The sequence below is a fragment of the Salvelinus alpinus genome, chromosome 35 (genome assembly GCF_045679555.1).
Source record: "Salvelinus alpinus chromosome 35, SLU_Salpinus.1, whole genome shotgun sequence".
Lineage (NCBI taxonomy): Eukaryota > Metazoa > Chordata > Actinopteri > Salmoniformes > Salmonidae > Salvelinus > Salvelinus alpinus.
The window spans coordinates 16,720,013-16,740,009 of record NC_092120.1 but is presented as its reverse complement, the minus strand read 5'-3'; the positions used below and the strand labels follow the sequence as shown (position 1 = coordinate 16,740,009).

The 19,997-nt window shown below is 44.3% G+C and overlaps 1 protein-coding gene across 2 annotated transcripts in view; it reads right to left on the bottom strand.

The window, feature by feature from the left end:
- myom3 (myomesin 3) overlaps nucleotides 1-9,337 on the bottom strand; it is a 71,213-nt gene extending 61,876 nt beyond the window's left edge. The window contains exons 1-2 of one of the 2 annotated variants that reach the window (XR_011672716.1): nucleotides 9,067-9,337; nucleotides 6,278-6,404 (exon numbers count right to left, since the gene is read on the bottom strand). Coding sequence is in view for 1 of the 2 variants with exons in the window: in XM_071383695.1 (XP_071239796.1) it covers nucleotides 6,278-6,384 (107 nt within the window). In the remaining variant the exon portion in view is untranslated. The remainder of the gene's footprint in view (nucleotides 1-6,277; nucleotides 6,405-9,066) is intronic. The other variant, XM_071383695.1, reaches the window with a different exon arrangement.
- Between the last annotated feature and the right edge of the window lie 10,660 nt (nucleotides 9,338-19,997).

The following is a 19,997-nucleotide window of genomic DNA, read 5'->3' as shown; positions in this document are numbered from 1 at the left end:
ACCCTTATTGTCTCGATTCAAATCTGCCTTCATATTTAGCAGGGCCCGATTTCTACTGTTCCTGTTTCATCTGGAGTTATTAAATTAGACTAACCTGCAGGTCTGCAATCTGGATGGACGAACAAAAGGAATGAGATCAAATTTGTTCTTGGGGTACTAGTGTAAACAAGCTATTATTCCATAGACTTGCCTTAGGCTGGTTGGATAGCTCATTTTTACCCTGTTACAGGGAGGTGTGAAACCAGGTGCAGAGGGTGTATTTGTCTCGGTACAGCCAACAAGACGTTGTTAAATGTCTCCGAGGCGTGAAGAGAAAAACAGTGAAAGCCATTGGGTAGATCTCTAAGACAGGACTGCTAATGAATCCATACAGTAGGATCGTCATTCGATCACTCTTTTGTTGCTGAGAATTTTCCTGCACAGCAGGAAATGTAAACATGTAGTGTACTTGAGGTTTAAAAAGGCTTCTAAAGTTAATAATGTCGACCCCAAAAAATCGGACTTAATTTGACCAAACAAAAAATTTATCAACCCCTACAAAAAATGTCTATTAATAATTATAATCCACAAAATAATTCACATTTCCTGTTGCTGCAGGATTGTTTTCCTTCTGTAGCAAACTGGCTCAAATTAAGATCCTACATCTTTTTACTGGTATATTTTACATAATTGTGGCTTGTTCTATGTTGGAAAGACTTACTTGAATACAGCTTTTTACTTGTATTTTTTACATACACGATTATGTATATAGAAAAGTATGTGGACACCGCTTCAAATTAGTGGATTCGGCTATTTCAGCCACACCCGTTTGCTGACAGTGGAATAAAATCGAGCACACAGCCATGCAATCTCCATAGACAAACATTGGCAGTAGAATGGCCTTACTGAAGAGCTCAGTATCTTTCAACATGGCACAACAAATCAGTTCGTCAAGCTTTTCTGTCCTGCTAGAGCTGCCACGGTCAACTGTAAGTGCTGTTATTGTGAAGTGGAAACGTCTAGGAGCAACAACATCTCAGCTGAAGTGCTGAAGCGTGTAGCGCGTACAAATCATCTATCCACGGTTGCAACACTCACTACTGAGTTTCAAACTTTTCTGGAAGCAACGTCAGCACAAGAACTGTTCTTCGGGAGCTTCATGAATTGGGTTTCCATGGCCGAGCAGGTGCACACAAGCCTAAGAACACTATGCACAATGCCAAGCCTCGGCTGGAGTGGTGTAAAGCTCGCCGTCAGTTGGACTCTGGCAGTCTGACGGACGAATCTGGGTTTGGCGGATTCCAGGAAAAAGCTACCATAGTGCCAACTGTAAAGTTTGGTGGAGGAGGAATAATGGTCTGGGGCTGTTTTTCATGGTTCGGGCTACCCCTTAGTTCCAGTGAAGGTAAATCTTAACACTAAAGCATACAATGACATTCTAGATGATTCTGTACATCCAACTTTATGGCAACAGTTTGGAGAATGCCCTTTCCTGTTTCAGCATGACAATTCCCCCGTTTACAAAGCGAGGTCCATACAGAAATTGTTTGTCGAGATCGATGTGGAAGAATTTGACTGGCCTGCACAGAGCCCTGACCTCAACCCCATCAAACACCTTTGGGATGATTTGGAAGACCGACTGCGAGCCAAGCCTAATCGCCCAACATCAGTGCCCGTCCTCACTAATGTTCTTGTGGCTGAATGGAAGCAAGTCCGCCCAGCAATGTTCCAACATCTAGTGGAAAGCCTTCCCAGAAAAGAGTGGAGGCTGTTATAGCAGCAAAGGGGGACCAACTCCATATTAATCACATGATTTTGGAATGAGATGTTGGACGAGTAGGTGTCCACATACTTTTGGTCATGTAGTGTATCTCATAGGATGCCCATGTATCCTGTTCTATATTGGAAAGAGATGCATTAATATTGATCCCGTTGAAAGCTTATCATCTATGAATTTACACTATAACTCTGTAAAGTTTTGCTAGTGTGTTTTCTCCCCCATAGTGTTGTTTTTCAGCAACATTTTGGGGAGTAATGATATCAATATCGAAACCACACACTTTTCTGAAGGAGCAGGCCTCTATTTACTGTGTGTGCTTAGTGGACCAGAGCCAGAGTGATATTGTCCAGCCTTAGGCTCCATGCTACATTATTCAACAACACCCTATCACTCTCTCTCTGCACGCTGCGGAACAGTCCAGGAACCAAACAAAAGAAAAAGCAGAAGTTGCTCTCTCTGAGCTCTGTGAAATGGGGAACTGTCCAAGCAAATAAACAAAATAAAATGGGAAGTCACAACAATTTGCATTGTCATCACAAGTAGGCGTTCTTTCTGAAAGGAGTGCCTGAAGCAATATGGCTACATATATTAGCTGGCTGTATTCACTTTGTGGGGGAAATAAACTCTGACTTTCAGAAATGTTTTGTAGTGTGGGGCAATTCAAAACCCCAAATATAGGCCAAGCAGCCCACATAAGACCTGATACAAGCATTATCTCTCAAAGCATCTCCTGAATGCAGCTGTAGTTGCTCTTGTTAAAGTGTAATGGACCCTTGTGGATAAAAGTTGAGAACCACATAGTTGAGAACCACATCCTCCATAAGAAACCTATTGAAATCATAGAAATATAGATAATAGAACAGAAATTGACATTTAATGGTGGGTGGACCGGATGCCATATTTGTGGTAGCAATTAGAAGTGAAATGTTCAATTCAATTTACATTTCAATGGTGTACCAGCTAAACTACAGTGGTCTGAAGGGACAGGATATATTCATTATATTTCTACGATTGAAATTACCCACCCTATATTCAAAAGCATGTGATGTCTGTTGTTGGTCTTATATGTTAGCTTAGAGTTCTGTTGTTTTGTCCTTGTCGATTCCTTCATTATTCTCTGTATCTTGTATAGTACTAAACCACTAGCTATCTTTGAAAGTTTATAGCCCTTTTATTAAAGCTTTTTTCTATTTTAATGGTTGCTCTCAATGCGAAGAGCTTTGTGATTTACATCTGCTAATGAAAAGCATTCTACAATTGTAATTTATTATTATTATTGTTATGTTGGGTCTCAACTGCAAAAATATTGTATTTTACACTGTTTGAAGCTGGTGTAAAAAAACGAAAATAAAAGAATAAAAAACTAAACTTCATAACGGGAAGCATAGAAATAGCACACATAGAACAGATCTACTGCTTCTTAGACTTGCTTTCAATGAGAATAACAGATCGGATGTACATATTGCAGCTTTAAGCACCAGTCTCAACGTCAACAGTGAAGAGGAGACTCCGGGATGCTGGCCTTCTAGGCAGAGTTGCAAAGAAAAAGCCATATCTCAGACTGGCCAATAAAAAGAAAAGATGGGCAAAAGAACAGACACTGGACAGAGGAACTCTGCCTAGAAGGCCAGCATCCCGGAGTCACCTCTTCACTGTTGAAGTTGAGACTAGTGTTTTGCAGGTACTATTTAGTGAAGCTGCCAGTTGAGGACTTGTGAGGTGTCTGTTTCTCAAACGAGACGCTCTAATGTACTTGTCCTCTTGCTCAATTGTGCACCGGGGCCTGCCACTCCTCTTTCTATTCTGGTTAGAGCCAGTTTGCGCTGTTCTGTGAAGGGAGTACACAGCGTTGTATGAGGTCTTCAGTTTCTTGGCAATTTCTTGCATGGAATAGCCTTAATTTCTCAGAACAAGAATAGACTGATGAGTTTCAGAAGAAAGTTATTTGTTTCTGGCCATTTTGAGCCTGTAATTGAACCCATATATGCTGATGCTCCAGATACTCAACTAGTCTAAAGAAGGCCAGTTTTATTGCTTCTTTAATCAGAACAACAGATTTCAGCTGTGCTAACATAATTGCAAAAGGTTTTTCTAATGATCAATTAGCCTTAATGATAAACTTAGATTAGCTAACACAACGTGACAGTAGAACACAGGAGGGATGGTTGCTGATAATGGGCCTCTGTACGCCTATGTAGATATTCCATTAAAAATCTGCCGTTTCCAGCTACAATAGTCATTTACAACATTAACAATGTCTACACTGTATTTCTGATCAATTTGATGTTATTTAATGGACAAAAAAATGTGCTTTTCTTTCAAAAACAAGGACATTTCTAAGTGACCCCAAACTTTTGAACGGTAGTGTATATCTCCAGATGTGTATATAGGGAAAGGGGGATACCTAGTCAGTTGTACAACTGAATGCCTTCAACTGAAATGTGTCTTCCGCATTTAACCCAACCCGTCTGAATCAGAGAGGTGCGGGGGACTGCCATAATCAACATCCACAGCGCCCCGGGAAATGTGGGTTAACTTCCTTGCTCAGGGGTAGAACGACAGATTTTTACCTTGTCAGCTCGGGGATTTGACCCCCAAAGCTCTAACCACTATACTGTGTATGTATACATTATCTGTTAGACTTTTATATATTATTGCAATAAGAACGAGTTAGCTAGCATGCTCTAATTGTAATGGTCACATTAGCTCCCTGCTAATTCAGTTATTTCCATGCTAACAGACAAATCACAAATCTATAGCCTGCAAATCTAATGTGCTTCCTTGTGTTTATCGTCAGGTACTTCCCTTTATTGAATTTTGTAACATTTTTGTCATTGTTATGATGTTTGAATACAAAATACCCAGTCTGATATTGACATGCATTCTTTGAATCACAAATCTACAGCCATCAACATTTTTTTTTTTTTTAAACCTTTATTTAACTAGGCAAGTACAAATTCTTATTTACAATGACAGCCTAAAAACAGTGGGTTAACTGCCTTGTTCAGGGACAGAACAACAGATTTTTACCTTGTCAGCTCAGGGATTTGATCTAGCAAGTTTTACGGTTACTAGCCCAACACTCTAACCACTAGGCTACCTGCCACCCCAACATACTGTTGTCCTGCATATCTAATGTGCTTTCTTGTGTCTATCATCAGAATAAACACCAGTCAACTTGGACCACAGGCTGGTTATTCCTTTCTTTAAAAACACAGTACAATAGTTACAAAGTATGATCACATATACAACAGGGAAATCCTTACTTTCAGGGTAATCCTTACTTTCAAGCCCTTAACTAACAATGCAGTTTTAAGAAAAGCAACTGTTAAGAAAGTATTTAAAAAATAATAATAAAATAAAATAAAAAAGAACAAAATAGAAAAATAACAAATAATTAAAGAGCAACAATAAAATAACAGTACCGGGGCTATATGCAGGGGGTTCCGGTACAGAGTCAATGTGCGGGGACACAGGTTAGTCGAGGTAATTGAGGTAATATGTACATGTAGGTAGAGGTAAAGTGACAATGCATGGATAATAAACAGAGAGTAGCAGGAGTGTAAAAATGGGGGTGGGGTGGGAGGGGGGCAATGCACATAGTCCGGGTAGCCATTTTATTAGCTGTTCAGGAGTCTTATGGCTTTGGGGTAGAAGCTGTTAAGAAGCCTTTTGGACCAAGACTTGGCGCTCCGGTACCACTTGCAGTGCGGTAGCAGAGAGAACCATCTATGACTAGGGTGGCTGGAGTCTTCGGCAATTTTTAGGGCCTTCCTCTGACACAGGCTGGTATAGAGGTCCTGGATGGCAGGAAGCTTGGCCCCAGTGATGTACTGGGCCTTACGCATTACCCTCTGTAGTGCCTTGCAGTCGGAGGCCGAGCACTCTAACCCGAGCGTCCGGGTTAGAGTGCACCACTCCAGCCAACGCTTGGCATTGTGCATGGCAATTTTAGGCAATTTTGGCCATGGAAACTTATTTCATGAAGCTCTCGCCAAACAGCTCTTGTGTTGACATTTCTTCCAGAGGCAGTTTGGAACTTTGGTAGTGAGTGTTGCAACCGAGGACAGATGATTTTTACACACTACGCGCTTCAGCACTCAGCGGTCCCGTTCTGTGAGCTTGTGTGGTCTACCACATCGCGACTGAGCCACTGTTGCTCCTAGACGTTTCCACTTCACAATAACAGCACGTACAGTTGACCTGACTCGTTGGAAAGGTGGCATCCTGTGACGGTACAACGTTGAAGGTTACTGAGCTCTTCAGTAAGGCCATTCTACTGCCATTGTTTGTCTAATTTTATACACCTGTCAGCAACGGGTGTGACTGAAATAGTCGAATCCACTAATGTGAAGGGGTGTCCACATATTTTGTATATAGTGTATATACAGAACACCATATTCAACTAGATATCTTCTGGAAATTCTTTATTCTATCTAATTTTTTATAAAAAGCATTGGATGAACATGATCTATGGTATGATGACGAAGCAGGGTGTGTGTGCCAGGGTGCCTTTACCTGGAGGTGAAGGTTTTCTTCTTGATCTGCGAGGCCAGTGCCATGCTGTGGGACATCTGGTGGGACTGCTCTTCCTGGACCCGTGTCATCAGCGTCTTGGTTGCCATGGTGAACCCCTGACCAACACCTGTGGAGGTAGGAGAGATGAGGGAGGGATGAAGGGAGGAGGATGTATCATCTAACATTGCACAGTAGGACCACTCTGTGGGTTGACATGATGGAGACTCGCAAAGGAATGCTACAGAGATCTCTTTTCACTTTCATTGTGAGGAATATGTACATTTATGACCATAGTAATTATGCTCATGGTGGATCTCAAATAGCCAGGTGTCAATGGAAATGCATCCAAAACATGTAATATCATATTAGCACAAAAACAACACAATCCAATGTGTTGTTTGTGTTTGAAGTAAAGACAGGTGCAGCTGGCATGGAGAAAGGTGTGCTTCAGGCCTCTGTTAAATGAACTGGCCCTTTGTGGGCCATTGAGCGAGTTATAATTCATTAGTTCAGGTCTGCCACCATGCCGCTGCCTGCCACCCAAGCAGTCATTAATCACTCTCTGCTCTGGGGGAGGCCGACACTGCAGCTCGCCCAACCAACAGAACCAGGCCAGAGCCTGAGTGATAACTTCCTTCACCCACTCTCACAAGCAACTGTCACCAGTGTTAGCGCGTTAGCATTATAAACACCCTCATTTGTTTTTCCTTCTGGTCTGTTCGAATTACATTGGACGACCTGGGCTAACATTAGCGAGTGGCTAGTGTCTAATGCTTTAATGCTTTGAATGTTAGCTGATGTTTGATGTTAGCAAGCGGCTAATGGCAAAAGCTTCAACAGGATAGCATCCCCACTGGTTTCCCTTCACAGCTCATTGTTGTGAGAAACTTAAGGGTTGTTTGTACAGAGGTGGTTAACAGGTCAACCTCCAGCGTATTAAAATGCATCTGTCTTAGCTGGTGCGTGTCTGGATACCCGGACCCCTGTGGAGAAAGTGGAGAGTAATGTTCTTTCTGCTCACAGTGCAATTTCCCCTACGTCTTGAGTAGACTGCACAGTCCAACTCTCTGATGACAAAAGACAAAGTAACACGGGGATGAATTATTTGTTATTTGGTAGATCATGGATTGTTTGAACAACACATGTGAGCTTTACCTAATCGTCCTGAGAGAGTAATTTCAACTCATATCCATGAAGGCTGCCAAAAGTAGAGACTCTTTTGACACTCAACCAGCTTGAGATATGATTGGAGTATCTGTCCATAGGACCACTTTAAGCCGTACATTCCACAGAGCTGGGCTTTACAGAAGAGTGGCCAGAAAAAAAGCCATTGCTTAAAGAAAAAAATAAGCAAACACGTTTGGTGTTCGCCAAAAGTAATGTGGGAGACTCTCCAAACATATGGAAGAAGGTAGTCTGGTCAGAGAAGACTCAAATTGGGTGAATAGTTATGCACGGACAAGTTCTGTTTTTTTGTTGTCTTACTTCTTGTTTGTTTCACAAGAAAAAATATGTTGCATCTTCAAAGTGGTATGCATGTTGTGTAAATCAAATGATACAAACCCAACCAAAAATCTATTTTAATTCCAGGTTGTAAGTCAACAAAGTAGGAAAAATGCCAAGGGGGGTGAATACAAGCCACTGTAACTATTCCCCAGTAGGCTGTCATTGTTAATAAGAATTTATTTTGAACTGACTTGCCTAGTTAAATATAAGTTCAATTTAAAAAATACTTATCTCATGGAGACAAAGGGAAATGTCCTAGACCATGCAAAGCTCAGCAGTATAGTAACATGAATTATTTGCATATGGAGGCCGATGAGGCTACTCCGTGGAGGAAGAGGATGACGTTCTACCACATGAATTTGAGGAAAAATGAAGAAATAATACAAAACACTGAAACATAGTCAAACATTTTTGTAAACACATATGCCATCCCATTGGCCAGTGATGGAAAAAGTACACGTGAGTAAAAGTAAAGATACCTTAATAGAAAAATATACCTGAATAGAAAATGACTCAAGTAAAAGTGAGTCACCCAGTTAAATAATACTTGAGTAAAAGTCTAAAAGTATTTGGATTTAAATATACTTAAATATCAGAAGTAAATGTAATTGCTAAAATATACTTAAGCATGAAAGGCAAAAGTATAAATAAATTCAAATTCCTTATAAAAAACAAACCAGATGGCACCATTTTCTTGTTTTGTTTAAAATGTATGGATAGCCAGGGGCACACTCCAACACTCAGACATCATTTACCGACGAAGCATTTGTGTTTAGTGAGTCCGCCAGATCAGAGACAGAGGGATGACCAGGGATGTTCTCTCGATAAGTACGTGAATTGAACCATTTTCCTGTCCTGCCAAGCATTGAAAATGTAATGAGTACTTTTGGGTGTCAGGGAAATTGTATGGAGTAAAACGTACATTCTTTTCTTTAGGAATGTAGTGAAGTAAATGTAAAAGTAATAGTAAAGTAAAGTACAGATACCCAAAAAAACAACTTAAGTAGTTCTCTAAAGTATTTTTACTAAAGTACTTTGCACCACTGCCATTGGCTTAATTAAAAGTCCATCATTCTCCCTTACTTATTACGTCTCCAGACGTAAATTGTCATTGGGTTACTTTCCCAGCACTGGTTTTCACTATATATTCATGTGACGTTTATGACCCTTGTAATGTATCCTTAACACGTCCTTGTGGATGAGAATCCGTTGGAAAGAAAATAGGAAGTGATTACATCATGACATGACGGTGTACCTTAAGGGTGAATTAAAAAGCCACTTACGTTTGTCTTTGAAGAAAGGGTTATACTCCACAGGCCCTCAAGATGAGCATGAAGGACACACGTCTCTCTCTCTCTCTTTCCTCTGTCACCTTTCACTGTCTGTCTCTCTCAATTACTTTTCTCACGCTCTCTTAATCTCCCTGTCTCACCTCTCTTTACAGTACCTCTTTTCTTTCTCTCCCGTGCTCCTCGCTCTGCCTCTCCCTGTATGAGCAGTGAAGGTGATCCTGGCCCTGGACACAAAGTGTCCTTCACAAAGAGAATATGGCCAAACACAATGCACTCAAGGTGGTAAATATAGACTACTGACACGTCCCCTCCAGTGCCCCCACCACCAACCCCCAAACCCCCACCCACACCGGTCAATGCCATCCAGCCAGATAGACTTACAGTCAGCACTGCAGACCTGCGGCCAAGGATGCCACAGTAGCAACAATAGAACAACACAATAGGATTGAGGTTTGAGTGGACTGTATGATCTAGGCAGCTGAAAGCAACAGCTGGAATGGCCACAGGGGAAACGATGCCAAAGGTATTCCACCAACTGTCTGATCAGTAACTGTCAGGTTGGGATGAGTGTGAATATATGGTTGATTTTTTATAGTGAATGTGTCTATTACATTTACATTTAAGTCATTTAGCAGACGCTCTTATCCAGAGCGACTTACAAATTGGTGCATTCACCTTATGACATCCAGTGGAACAACCACTTTACAATAGTGCATCTAAATCTTTTAAGGGGGGTGGGGGGGGTCAGAAGGATTACTTTATCCTATCCTAGGTATTCCTTGAAGAGGTGGGGTTTCAGGTGTCTCCGGAAGGTGGTGATTGACTCCGCTGTCCTGGCGTCGTGAGGGAGTTTGTTCCACCATTGGGGTGCCAGAGCAGCGAACAGTTTTGACTGGGCTGAGCGGGAACTGTACTTCCTCAGTGGTAGGGAGGCGAGCAGGCCAGAGGTGGATGAACGCAGTGCCCTTGTTTGGGTGTAGGGCCTGATCAGAGCCTGAAGGTACTGAGGTGCCGTTCCCCTCACAGCTCCGTAGGCAAGCACCATGGTCTTGTAGCGGATGCGAGCTTCAACTGGAAGCCAGTGGAGAGAGCGGAGGAGCGGGGTGACGTGAGAGAACTTGGGAAGGTTGAACACCAGACGGGCTGCGGCGTTCTGGATGAGTTGTAGGGGTTTAATGGCACAGGCAGGGAGCCCAGCCAACAGCGAGTTGCAGTAATCCAGACGGGAGATGACAAGTGCCTGGATTAGGACCTGCGCCGCTTCCTGTGTGAGGCAGGGTCGTACTCTGCGGATGTTGTAGAGCATGAACCTACAGGAACGGGCCACCGCCTTGATGTTAGTTGAGAACGACAGGGTGTTGTCCAGGATCACGCCAAGGTTCTTAGCGCTCTGGGAGGAGGACACAATGGAGTTGTCAACCGTGATGGCGAGATCATGGAACGGGCAGTCCTTCCCCGGGAGGAAGAGCAGCTCCGTCTTGCCGAGGTTCAGCTTGAGGTGGTGGTCCGTCATCCACACTGATATGTCTGCCAGACATGCAGAGATGCGATTCGCCACCTGGTCATCAGAAGGGGGAAAGGAGAAGATTAATTGTGTGTCGTCTGCATAGCAATGATAGGAGAGACCATGTGAGGTTATGACAGAGCCAAGTGACTTGGTGTATAGCGAGAATAGGAGAGGGCCTAGAACAGAGCCCTGGGGGACACCAGTGGTGAGAGCACGTGGTGAGGAGACAGATTCTCGCCACGCCACCTGGTAGGAGCGACCTGTCAGGTAGGACGCAATCCAAGCGTGGGCCGCGCCGGAGATGCCCAACTCGGAGAGGGTGGAGAGGAGGATCTGATGGTTCACAGTATCGAAGGCAGCCGATAGGTCTAGGAGGATGAGAGCAGAGGAGAGAGAGTTAGCTTTAGCAGTGCGGAGCGCCTCCGTGATACAGAGAAGAGCAGTCTCAGTTGAATGACTAGTCTTGAAACCTGACTGATTTGGATCAAGAAGGTCATTCTGAGAGAGATAGCGGGAGAGCTGGCCAAGGACGGCACGTTCGAGAGTTTTGGAGAGAAAAGAAAGAAGGGATACTGGTCTGTAGTTGTTGACATCGGAGGGATCGAGTGTAGGTTTTTTCAGCAGGGGTGCAACTCTCGCTCTCTTGAAGACGGAAGGGACGTAGCCAGCGGTCAAGGATGAGTTGATGAGCGAGGTGAGGTAAGGGAGAAGGTCTCCGGAAATGGTCTGGAGAAGAGAGGAGGGGATAGGGTCAAGCGGGCAGGTTGTTGGGCGGCCGGCCGTCACAAGACGCGAGATTTCATCTGGAGAGAGAGGGGAGAAAGAGGTCAGAGCACAGGGTAGGGCAGTGTGAGCAGAACCAGCGGTGTCGTTTGACTTAGCAAACGAGGATCGGATGTCGTCGACCTTCTTTTCAAAATGGTTGACGAAGTCATCTGCAGAGAGGGAGGAGGGGGGAGGAGGGGGAGGAGGATTCAGGAGGGAGGAGAAGGTGGCAAAGAGCTTCCTAGGGTTAGAGGCAGATGCTTGGAATTTAGAGTGGTAGAAAGTGGCTTTAGCAGCAGAGACAGAAGAGGAAAATGTAGAGAGGAGGGAGTGAAAGGATGCCAGGTCCGCAGGGAGGCGAGTTTTCCTCCATTTCCGCTCGGCTGCCCGGAGCCCTGTTCTGTGAGCTCGCAATGAGTCGTCGAGCCACGGAGCAGGAGGGGAGGACCGAGCCGGCCTGGAGGATAGGGGACATAGAGAGTCAAAGGATGCAGAAAGGGAGGAGAGGAGGGTTGAGGAGGCAGAATCAGGAGATAGGTTGGAGAAGGTTTGAGCAGAGGGAAGAGATGATAGGATGGAAGAGGAGAGAGTAGCGGGGGAGAGAGAGCGAAGGTTGGGACGGCGCGATACCATCCGAGTAGGGGCAGTGTGGGAAGTGATGGATGAGAGCGAGAGGGAAAAGGATACAAGGTAGTGGTCGGAGACTTGGAGGGGAGTTGCAATGAGGTTAGTGGAAGAACAGCATCTAGTAAAGATGAGGTCGAGCGTATTGCCTGCCTTGTGAGTAGGGGGGGAAGGTGAGAGGGTGAGGTCAAAAGAGGAGAGGAGTGGAAAGAAGGAGGCAGAGAGGAATGAGTCAAAGGTAGACGTGGGGAGGTTAAAGTCACCCAGAACTGTGAGAGGTGAGCCGTCCTCAGGAAAGGAGCTTATCAGGGCATCAAGCTCATTGATGAACTCTCCAAGGGAACCTGGAGGGCGATAAATGATAAGGATGTTAAGCTTGAAAGGGCTGGTAACTGTGACAGCATGGAATTCAAAGGAGGCGATAGACAGATGGGTAAGGGGAGAAAGGGAGAAAGACCACTTGGGAGAGATGAGGATCCCGGTGCCGCCACCCCGCTGACCAGAAGCTCTCGGGGTGTGCGAGAACACGTGGGCAGACGAGGAGAGAGCAGTAGGAGTAGCAGTGTTATCTGTGGTGATCCATGTTTCCGTCAGTGCCAAGAAGTCGAGGGACTGGAGGGAAGCATAGGCTGAGATGAACTCTGCCTTGTTGGCCGCAGATCGGCAGTTCCAGAGGCTGCCGGAGACCTGGGACTCCACGTGGGTGGTGCGCGCTGGGACCACCAGGTTAGGGTGGCCGCGGCCACGCGGTGTGAAGCGTTTGTATGGTCTGTGCAGAGAGGAGAGAACAGGGATAGACAGACACATAGTTGACAGGCTACAGAAGAGGCTACGCTAATGCAAAGGAGATTGGAATGACACGTGAACTACACGTCTCGAATGTTCAGAAAGTTAAGCTTGCGTTGCAGAAATCTTATTGACCAAAATTATTAAAATGATACAGTACTGCGGAAGTGGGCTAGCTAGCAGTGGCTGCGTTGTTGACTTTGTTTGAGAGTGTCGCTGGCTAGGTAACCTCGGTAGCTAGCTATGTAACCTCGGTAACTGGCTCGTTAATTAGTATAAACTACACAATTGTCTTAGATACAAGGACAGCAAAGACAACTATGTAGCTAGCTAACACTACACTAATCAATCGTTCCGTTGATCCGTTGAATGTAATAGTTTCTACAGTGTTGCTATTCGGTGGCTAGCTGGCTAGCGAGCAGTGTTGACTACGTTACGTTACGTTAAAAGGACGAAAAATAGCTGGCTAGCTAACCGAATTAGTCTAAACTACGCAGTTATCTTAGAAACAAAGACAGCAAAGACAACTATGTAGCTAGCTAACACTACACTAATCGAGTCGTTCCGTTGAATGTAATAGTTACTACAGTGTTGCTGTTCGGTGGCTAGCTGGCTAGGTAGCAGTGTTGACTACGTTACGTTAAAAGTTACGTTAAAAGAACGAAGAATAGCTGGCTAGCTACGCAATTATCTTTGATACAAAGACGGCTAAGTAGCTAGCTAAGATTAAACAAATCAAACCGTTGTACTGTAATGAAATGAAATGAGAATGTGAAAATGTGATACTACCTGAGGAGCGAAGCGGAAGGTAGCGAAGCTGGCTAGGTAGCAGTGTTGACTACGTTACGTTAAAAGTTACGTTAAAAGAACGAAGAATAGCTGGCTAGCTACGCAATTATCTTTGATACAAAGACGGCTAAGTAGCTAGCTAAGATTAAACAAATCAAACCGTTGTACTGTAATGAAATGAAATGAGAATGTGAAAATGTGATACTACCTGAGGAGCGAAGCGGAATGCGACCGGTTTCCACTCTAGCTTCCGGACTGTACAGTATAAAACAAGATAATCTTAAACCTATTGGTAGTTGAACATTCACAGAAAACGGGGGTGGGGGCTAGTTCATTCTCTGTGTTCCTTTTCATCTGGCCCCATAATGGCCTTGTCTCATAATTGAGACCAAGGGCGAAATGGGTAAAGCCTCTTCTATTGAAAGACTGGCCTTGAACACCCTCTCAAAGAACAAGGGTTATAGGGTTATTAGTGATTGTGTTTGCACCTGAGATCCAGTCACGCCATAACTCCTTTCAAACCTCTCCCTTTATCTGGCAGACTACTTTTCCATCCTTGATTTCTTTCTCTATCAACCCCCCTCTCCTGCCTGTATCTCCCTCCCCTCTCCACTCACCGTCTCTCACTTTTGTCTCTCCCCTGATCCAAGTTCCTCTCTTTCTTCCCCTCCTCCATCACCCCCCCCTTTCTCTGTCTCCTTTTATCCTTTTACCGTGATCTCTGATTAGTCCTTGAAGCTTGCACACTGTTCTACACTATTAAACATGGAGCTCAGACTGGCTGAGACAGACAGAGAGAGAGAGAGAGAGAGAGAGACAGAGACACAGAGACACAGAGACACAGAGACACAGAGAGACAGAGAGACAGAGACACAGAGACACAGAGAGACAGAGAGACAGACAGACAGAGAGAGAGAGAGAGAGAGAGACAGACAGACAGACAGAGAGAGAGAGAGAGAGAGAGAGAGAGAGAGAGAGAGAGAGAGAGAGAGAGAGAGAGAGAGAGAGAGAGAGAGAGAGAGAGAGAGAGAGAGAGAGAGAGAGAGAGAGAGAGAGAGAGAGAGAGAGAGAGAGAGAGATGGCAGCTGGGCGATATGGACAAAAATCAATTTCACTATAACATTTGACTGCTGAACGATATCAGCAAAATGCCTGTGATCGCTATGGTCGGTGTCGATCATTTTTGGTTTATCGGCCCAGCTCTAGTGTGTGTGTGTGTGTGTGCGCACGTATGCGTGTGTGTGTGCGCACGTGTGTGTGCATGCACGTATGCATGTGTTTTAGTGTATGCGCCTGTGTGATTGCATTTGCGCGCGCACAAGCATGTATGCGTGTGTGTGTTAAGATAGTTCAATGCCGTGTGATAGGGTTTAAAAAGACACTAACAGGCTTCATCCAAGGCCATCTCTTTGTGTGCTGGGTTGGGGGGTTATTTAAAGCATTTACTGTCCACACCTGCCTCTGGTATATCAGTAAACAACGCAAGCTGGACTTGCCAGCCCCCTCTTCTCATCATATACCACCAGTGACATTCTGACTAAGAATAACTGGACAGCCACTGCCAGAACAAAGCAGCTGAAGAGACCAGCTTTATTAGTTACTGTTGTAATGGAGAATCTAGCTCCCCTTACCGTACAAATCAGTGATCAGTCAGTCAGTAATGTTATAAAGACACCATTATAGTGACATACAAGTGATACGTCAATTTAAGTGACACTTAACTAATATGTCAGCTTAAAGTGGCACACTGTATAGCTACAATGGTTAAATGCCACTATTTTGACATTCTAATGAGACCATGTTGAGAAAGGAGCTAGTGGTTCTACATCTCCCCTCTCCTTTACAACTCTCTCCAATATGGCACCCATGCGCTGTCGAGATGGCACTCAACATCCTCCTCTTCCTCAAGCCCGCTGGTGTAACTGCTTACTGACTGTACACTGGAACGTCACTGCATGATTGTAGTGGGTTTACTAACACATTAGTTCTATTAGCTATGTTGACTAGGACGTTACTTTAGCTCATATGGGAACAACGATGTAGGCTGCGTGTAGCAGTTATGATTTGGTTTGGAAAGGTTTTTTCGCCTGGTCACATACAGCTGATGTGTTGTTCACTGAAGTCCACAAACGAAGGGAAAAGGTGAGAGGAGGAGAGTGCGTAGAGGTGAGAAGGAATGATCAGGGGTGTATTCATTCCGCTGATTCTGTTGAAAACGTTTCTTAAACGGAAGCAAACGAAACAGCGATAAAAAATACCTGAATTTGTCCAATAGAAACTATTGTTTGCAACTGTTGGACTAATGATTACACCCTAGATAAGCTAGATACAGGTAAGAGTGTGAAAGACGGTATTGAATGTGTCACTATCTGTCCATGTGTCACTGTCTGTCATCTCAAATGTTTCTCTCGACCTGTGTGAACCTACGTTGTAAACTTTCATTCATAGGCTAGCTTGTAGTGACCTCATGATGGGTATAGGGAAAATTTGAGCATCATGTAGGATCCTAAACGTATCGATGTTACATTGAACTTACATTGAACTACGTTGTAAACTTTCATTCATAGGCTAGCTTGTAGTGACCTCATGATGGGTATAGGGAAAATTTGAGCATCATGTAGGATCCTAAACCTATCGATGTTACATTGAACTGGGTGAATGGAATATGAATGACAGTTATCCAACATGCTGTAATAAAAATAAGGCCATGCACATGAGAAAAATGATTGTCTTCCCTCATCGTAAACGGCACTGACTGCCAGTGCAAAGACCCATTTCCCGGCTACGTCATGAAAAGTTGCAAGCACAGTTTCAAATCAGAAAGCGGTTTGTTTGCATGTAAGTAAATATGATCAAATTCAGATGCAGTTCACGGAAGTCAGAAAACAGGTAATCAGATGGTTATTGTCGACATTACAACATCGCAGATGTCTTTTGAGGGTTGATTACCTTGCAAGCTAACAAGCCAACGAGGCAAGGTAAAGTATCACAAATAGAGCTACATAAAACCAGAAGAATAATATACTTGTTGAGCATAGCTATAGCCATCAGTCTTGTGTGTTTTCATGGTCATCACTCACTGCTAAGTTTGTCAAGATCCCCACATCCGTATACAGCTATCTGCTACGGGGCTTTTTGTTGAGAGGATGCACGAACATTACTCGAACATGTCTTTTTCGCTTGTAAACCAAAAATTGCTCTATATCTTCAACCTAATAAACGTAACTTATTTTTTAAACTTATTTTGAACATAATGTTGCCGCTACCGGCAAAATTGAACAGCGGCATCTGGTAAGACAAGGGGAAGCAGACTATGTATTTTTGTAAATAACAGCTGGTGCACGATATCTAAGGAAGTCTCGAGCTATTGCTCGCCAGAGGTAGAGTATCTCATGATAAGCTTTAGACCACACACCTACCGAGAGAGTTTTCATTTGTATTCTTCATAGCTGTTGGCGCTAACACCGCATTGAATGAGCGGGACTCTAAACCGGAAGCTTATAAGAAATCCCACTATGCCCTCCAATGAACCATCAAAAAGACAAAGCGTCAATACAGGACTAAGATCGAAACGTACTTCACCGGCTCTGATGCTCATCGGATGTGGCAGGGCTTTCAAACCATTACAGACTACAAAGGGAAGCACAGCCGAGAGCTGCCCAGTGACACGAGCCTACCAGACAAGCTAAACTACTTCTATGCTCACCTCGAGGCAAATAACACTGAGACATGCATGAGAGCACCAGCTGTTCCGGAAGACTGTGTGATCACGCACTCCACAGCCGATGTGAGTAACCTTTAAACAGGTCAGACCTTTAAACAGGTCAACATTCACAAAGCCGCAGGGCCAGATGGATTACCAGGACATGTACTGCGAGCATGCGCTGACCAACTGGCAAGTGTCTTCACTGACATTTTCAACCTCTCCCTGTCTGAGTCTGTAATACCAACATGTTTCAAGCAGACCACCATACTGCCTGTGCCCAAGAACACTAAGGTAACCTGCCTAAATGACTACGAACCCGTAGCACTCACATCTGTAGCCATGAAGTGCTTTGAAAGGCTGGTCATGGCTCACATCAACACCATCATCCCAGAAACCCTAGACCCACTCCAATTTGCATACCGCCCCAACAGATCCACAGATGATGCAATCTCTATTGCACTCCACACTGCCCCTTTCCCACCTGGACAAAAGGAACACCTATGTGAGAATGCTATTCATTGACTACAGCTCAGCATTCAACACCATAGTGCCCTCGAAGCTCATCAATAAGCTAAGGACCCTGGGTCTAAACATCTCCCTCTGCAACTGGATCCTGGACTTCCTGACGGGCCGCCCCCAGGTGGTAAGGGTAGGTAACAACATATCTGCCACGCTGATCCTCAACACAGGGGCCCCTCAGGGGTGCGTGCTCAGCCCCTCCTGTACTCCCTGTTCACTCATGATAGCACGGCCAGGCACGACTCCATCACCATCATTAAGTTTGCCGATGACACAACAGTGATAGGCCTGATCACCACCAGCGATGAGACAGCCAATAGGGAAGGGTCAGATGATTGTGGACTACAGGAAAAAGAGGACTGAGCATGCCCCCATTCTCATCGACGGGACTGCAGTGAAGCATGTTGAGAGCTTCAAGTTCCTTGGTGTCCACATCACCATCAAACTAACATTGTCCAAGCACACCAAGACAGTTGTGAAGAGGGCACAACAAAACCTATTCCCCCTCAGGACACTGAAAAGATTTGGCATGGGTCCTCAGATTCTCAAAAGGTTCTACAGCTGCACCATCGAGAGCATCCTGACTGGTTGCATCACTGCCTGGTATGGCAACTGCTTGGCCTCCGACCGCAAGGCACTTAGGTAATGGTAATGCGAATGGCTCAGTACATCACTGGGGCCAAGCTTCCTACCATCCAGGACCTCTATACCAGGCGGTGTCAGAGGAAGGCCCTAAAATTTGTCAAAGACTAAAGCCACCCTTGTCATAGACTGTTCATAGTCATAGTCTAGGTCCAAGAGGCTTCTAAACAGCTTCTACCCCCAAGCCATAAAAACATCTAGTCAAAGAAAATATGATCATCTAGCCACCTCCTCCTCTTTACACCACTGCTACTCTCTTGAAATAACTCTACCTACTACCTCAACAAACCGGTGTCACCGCACATTGACTCTGTATCGGTACCCCTCTGCTGCTCTTTAATTACTTGTTACTTTTTTCTCTTATTCCTATCCATATTTTGGGGGGATTCTGCTTTGTTGGTTAGGGGCTCGTAAGTAAGCATTTCACTGTAAAGTCTACACCTGTTGTATTCGGCGCATGTGACTAATACAATTTGAGTTGATTTGTTTTGAATTGGTCCACCTTATCTGAGCGGAACCTAATGTGCGGAAGTCTAAAAAAAGATAGCCACTGCCAAGAGAGACTATTGGGGTGATAGTGTGTTGTAAAAGATACCAAAATGTACCCGTTCCCCTTGTTTAGGCCCATCAAAGTCTTCAAACGCTAGCTGATAAGATTTTCATTACTTCAAAGAAAATTGAGTTTGCCCCCCCCCGTCAAGCTGTATCTTTTTGAGAGGCTGCCTTTTGCTTCAGATCAGAGAATATGCTAAGTGAGCCCATCAAAATGCCCACTCTCAAAAAAGAAATTTGGAACAAAAGGTTTGAGTTCAACTCCCAAAGGAACTATTAAGTCATCTTTATATAATATGTAAGATGATAAGTTATGAAACACCAAAGAGCAAAAAAGTATTAGGAACTGTACTTCTCTTAGATAACGTCTTTATTTTCCATCCGTCTCCTGGATGCACTTTTTGAAAAATACAATGCTGGCTTTTCCACCTGGCTGTTTTGTTTGTGAGGAGAAGTTGATGTAAACATTCTCCTTTGCTAGGGTCAGTACGAGCTAACATCAGGTTATTAATACCTGAAAATTCTTTCTAAGTGATAAAACTCTCACTGCATCAATTGATCGAGGGCAGGCGGTGACACTTTTTGCACAATTTGCACTTAATTCAAAAAACTATTTTGGAATCCGCTGAGAAAGTTCATGGAGATTTGGGAACTACTGTATGTTAGAAGAGACCAGAGGGCCATCACTGCAATTCTCTCTCTTTTCTTCTTGGGTATGGAGAGCAGGAGGCAGGAGAGGATGTGTAGAGGGAATGTCTGACAGATAGGGTGGAGTTTCTGTCAGTGTTGTTGCAAGTGAACACAGTCTCAATGGTCTTGACATCTGTTCAAAGGGAAACAGTCAAAGTAAGAATAAAAGTCTGCAATACCCGCCAAGGGGCTGGACAGTTTCCCACATCCTCCTTACTCCACCTCTCACATTGTCAGGATGGTTACAGTCTCTTTCACTACATTTTCACTACATTTTAATTTGTATACAGGCTATTGTTAAAAAAGAGGATAGTCTAAGTTTGGAACCGCGCTAAAGGTCTC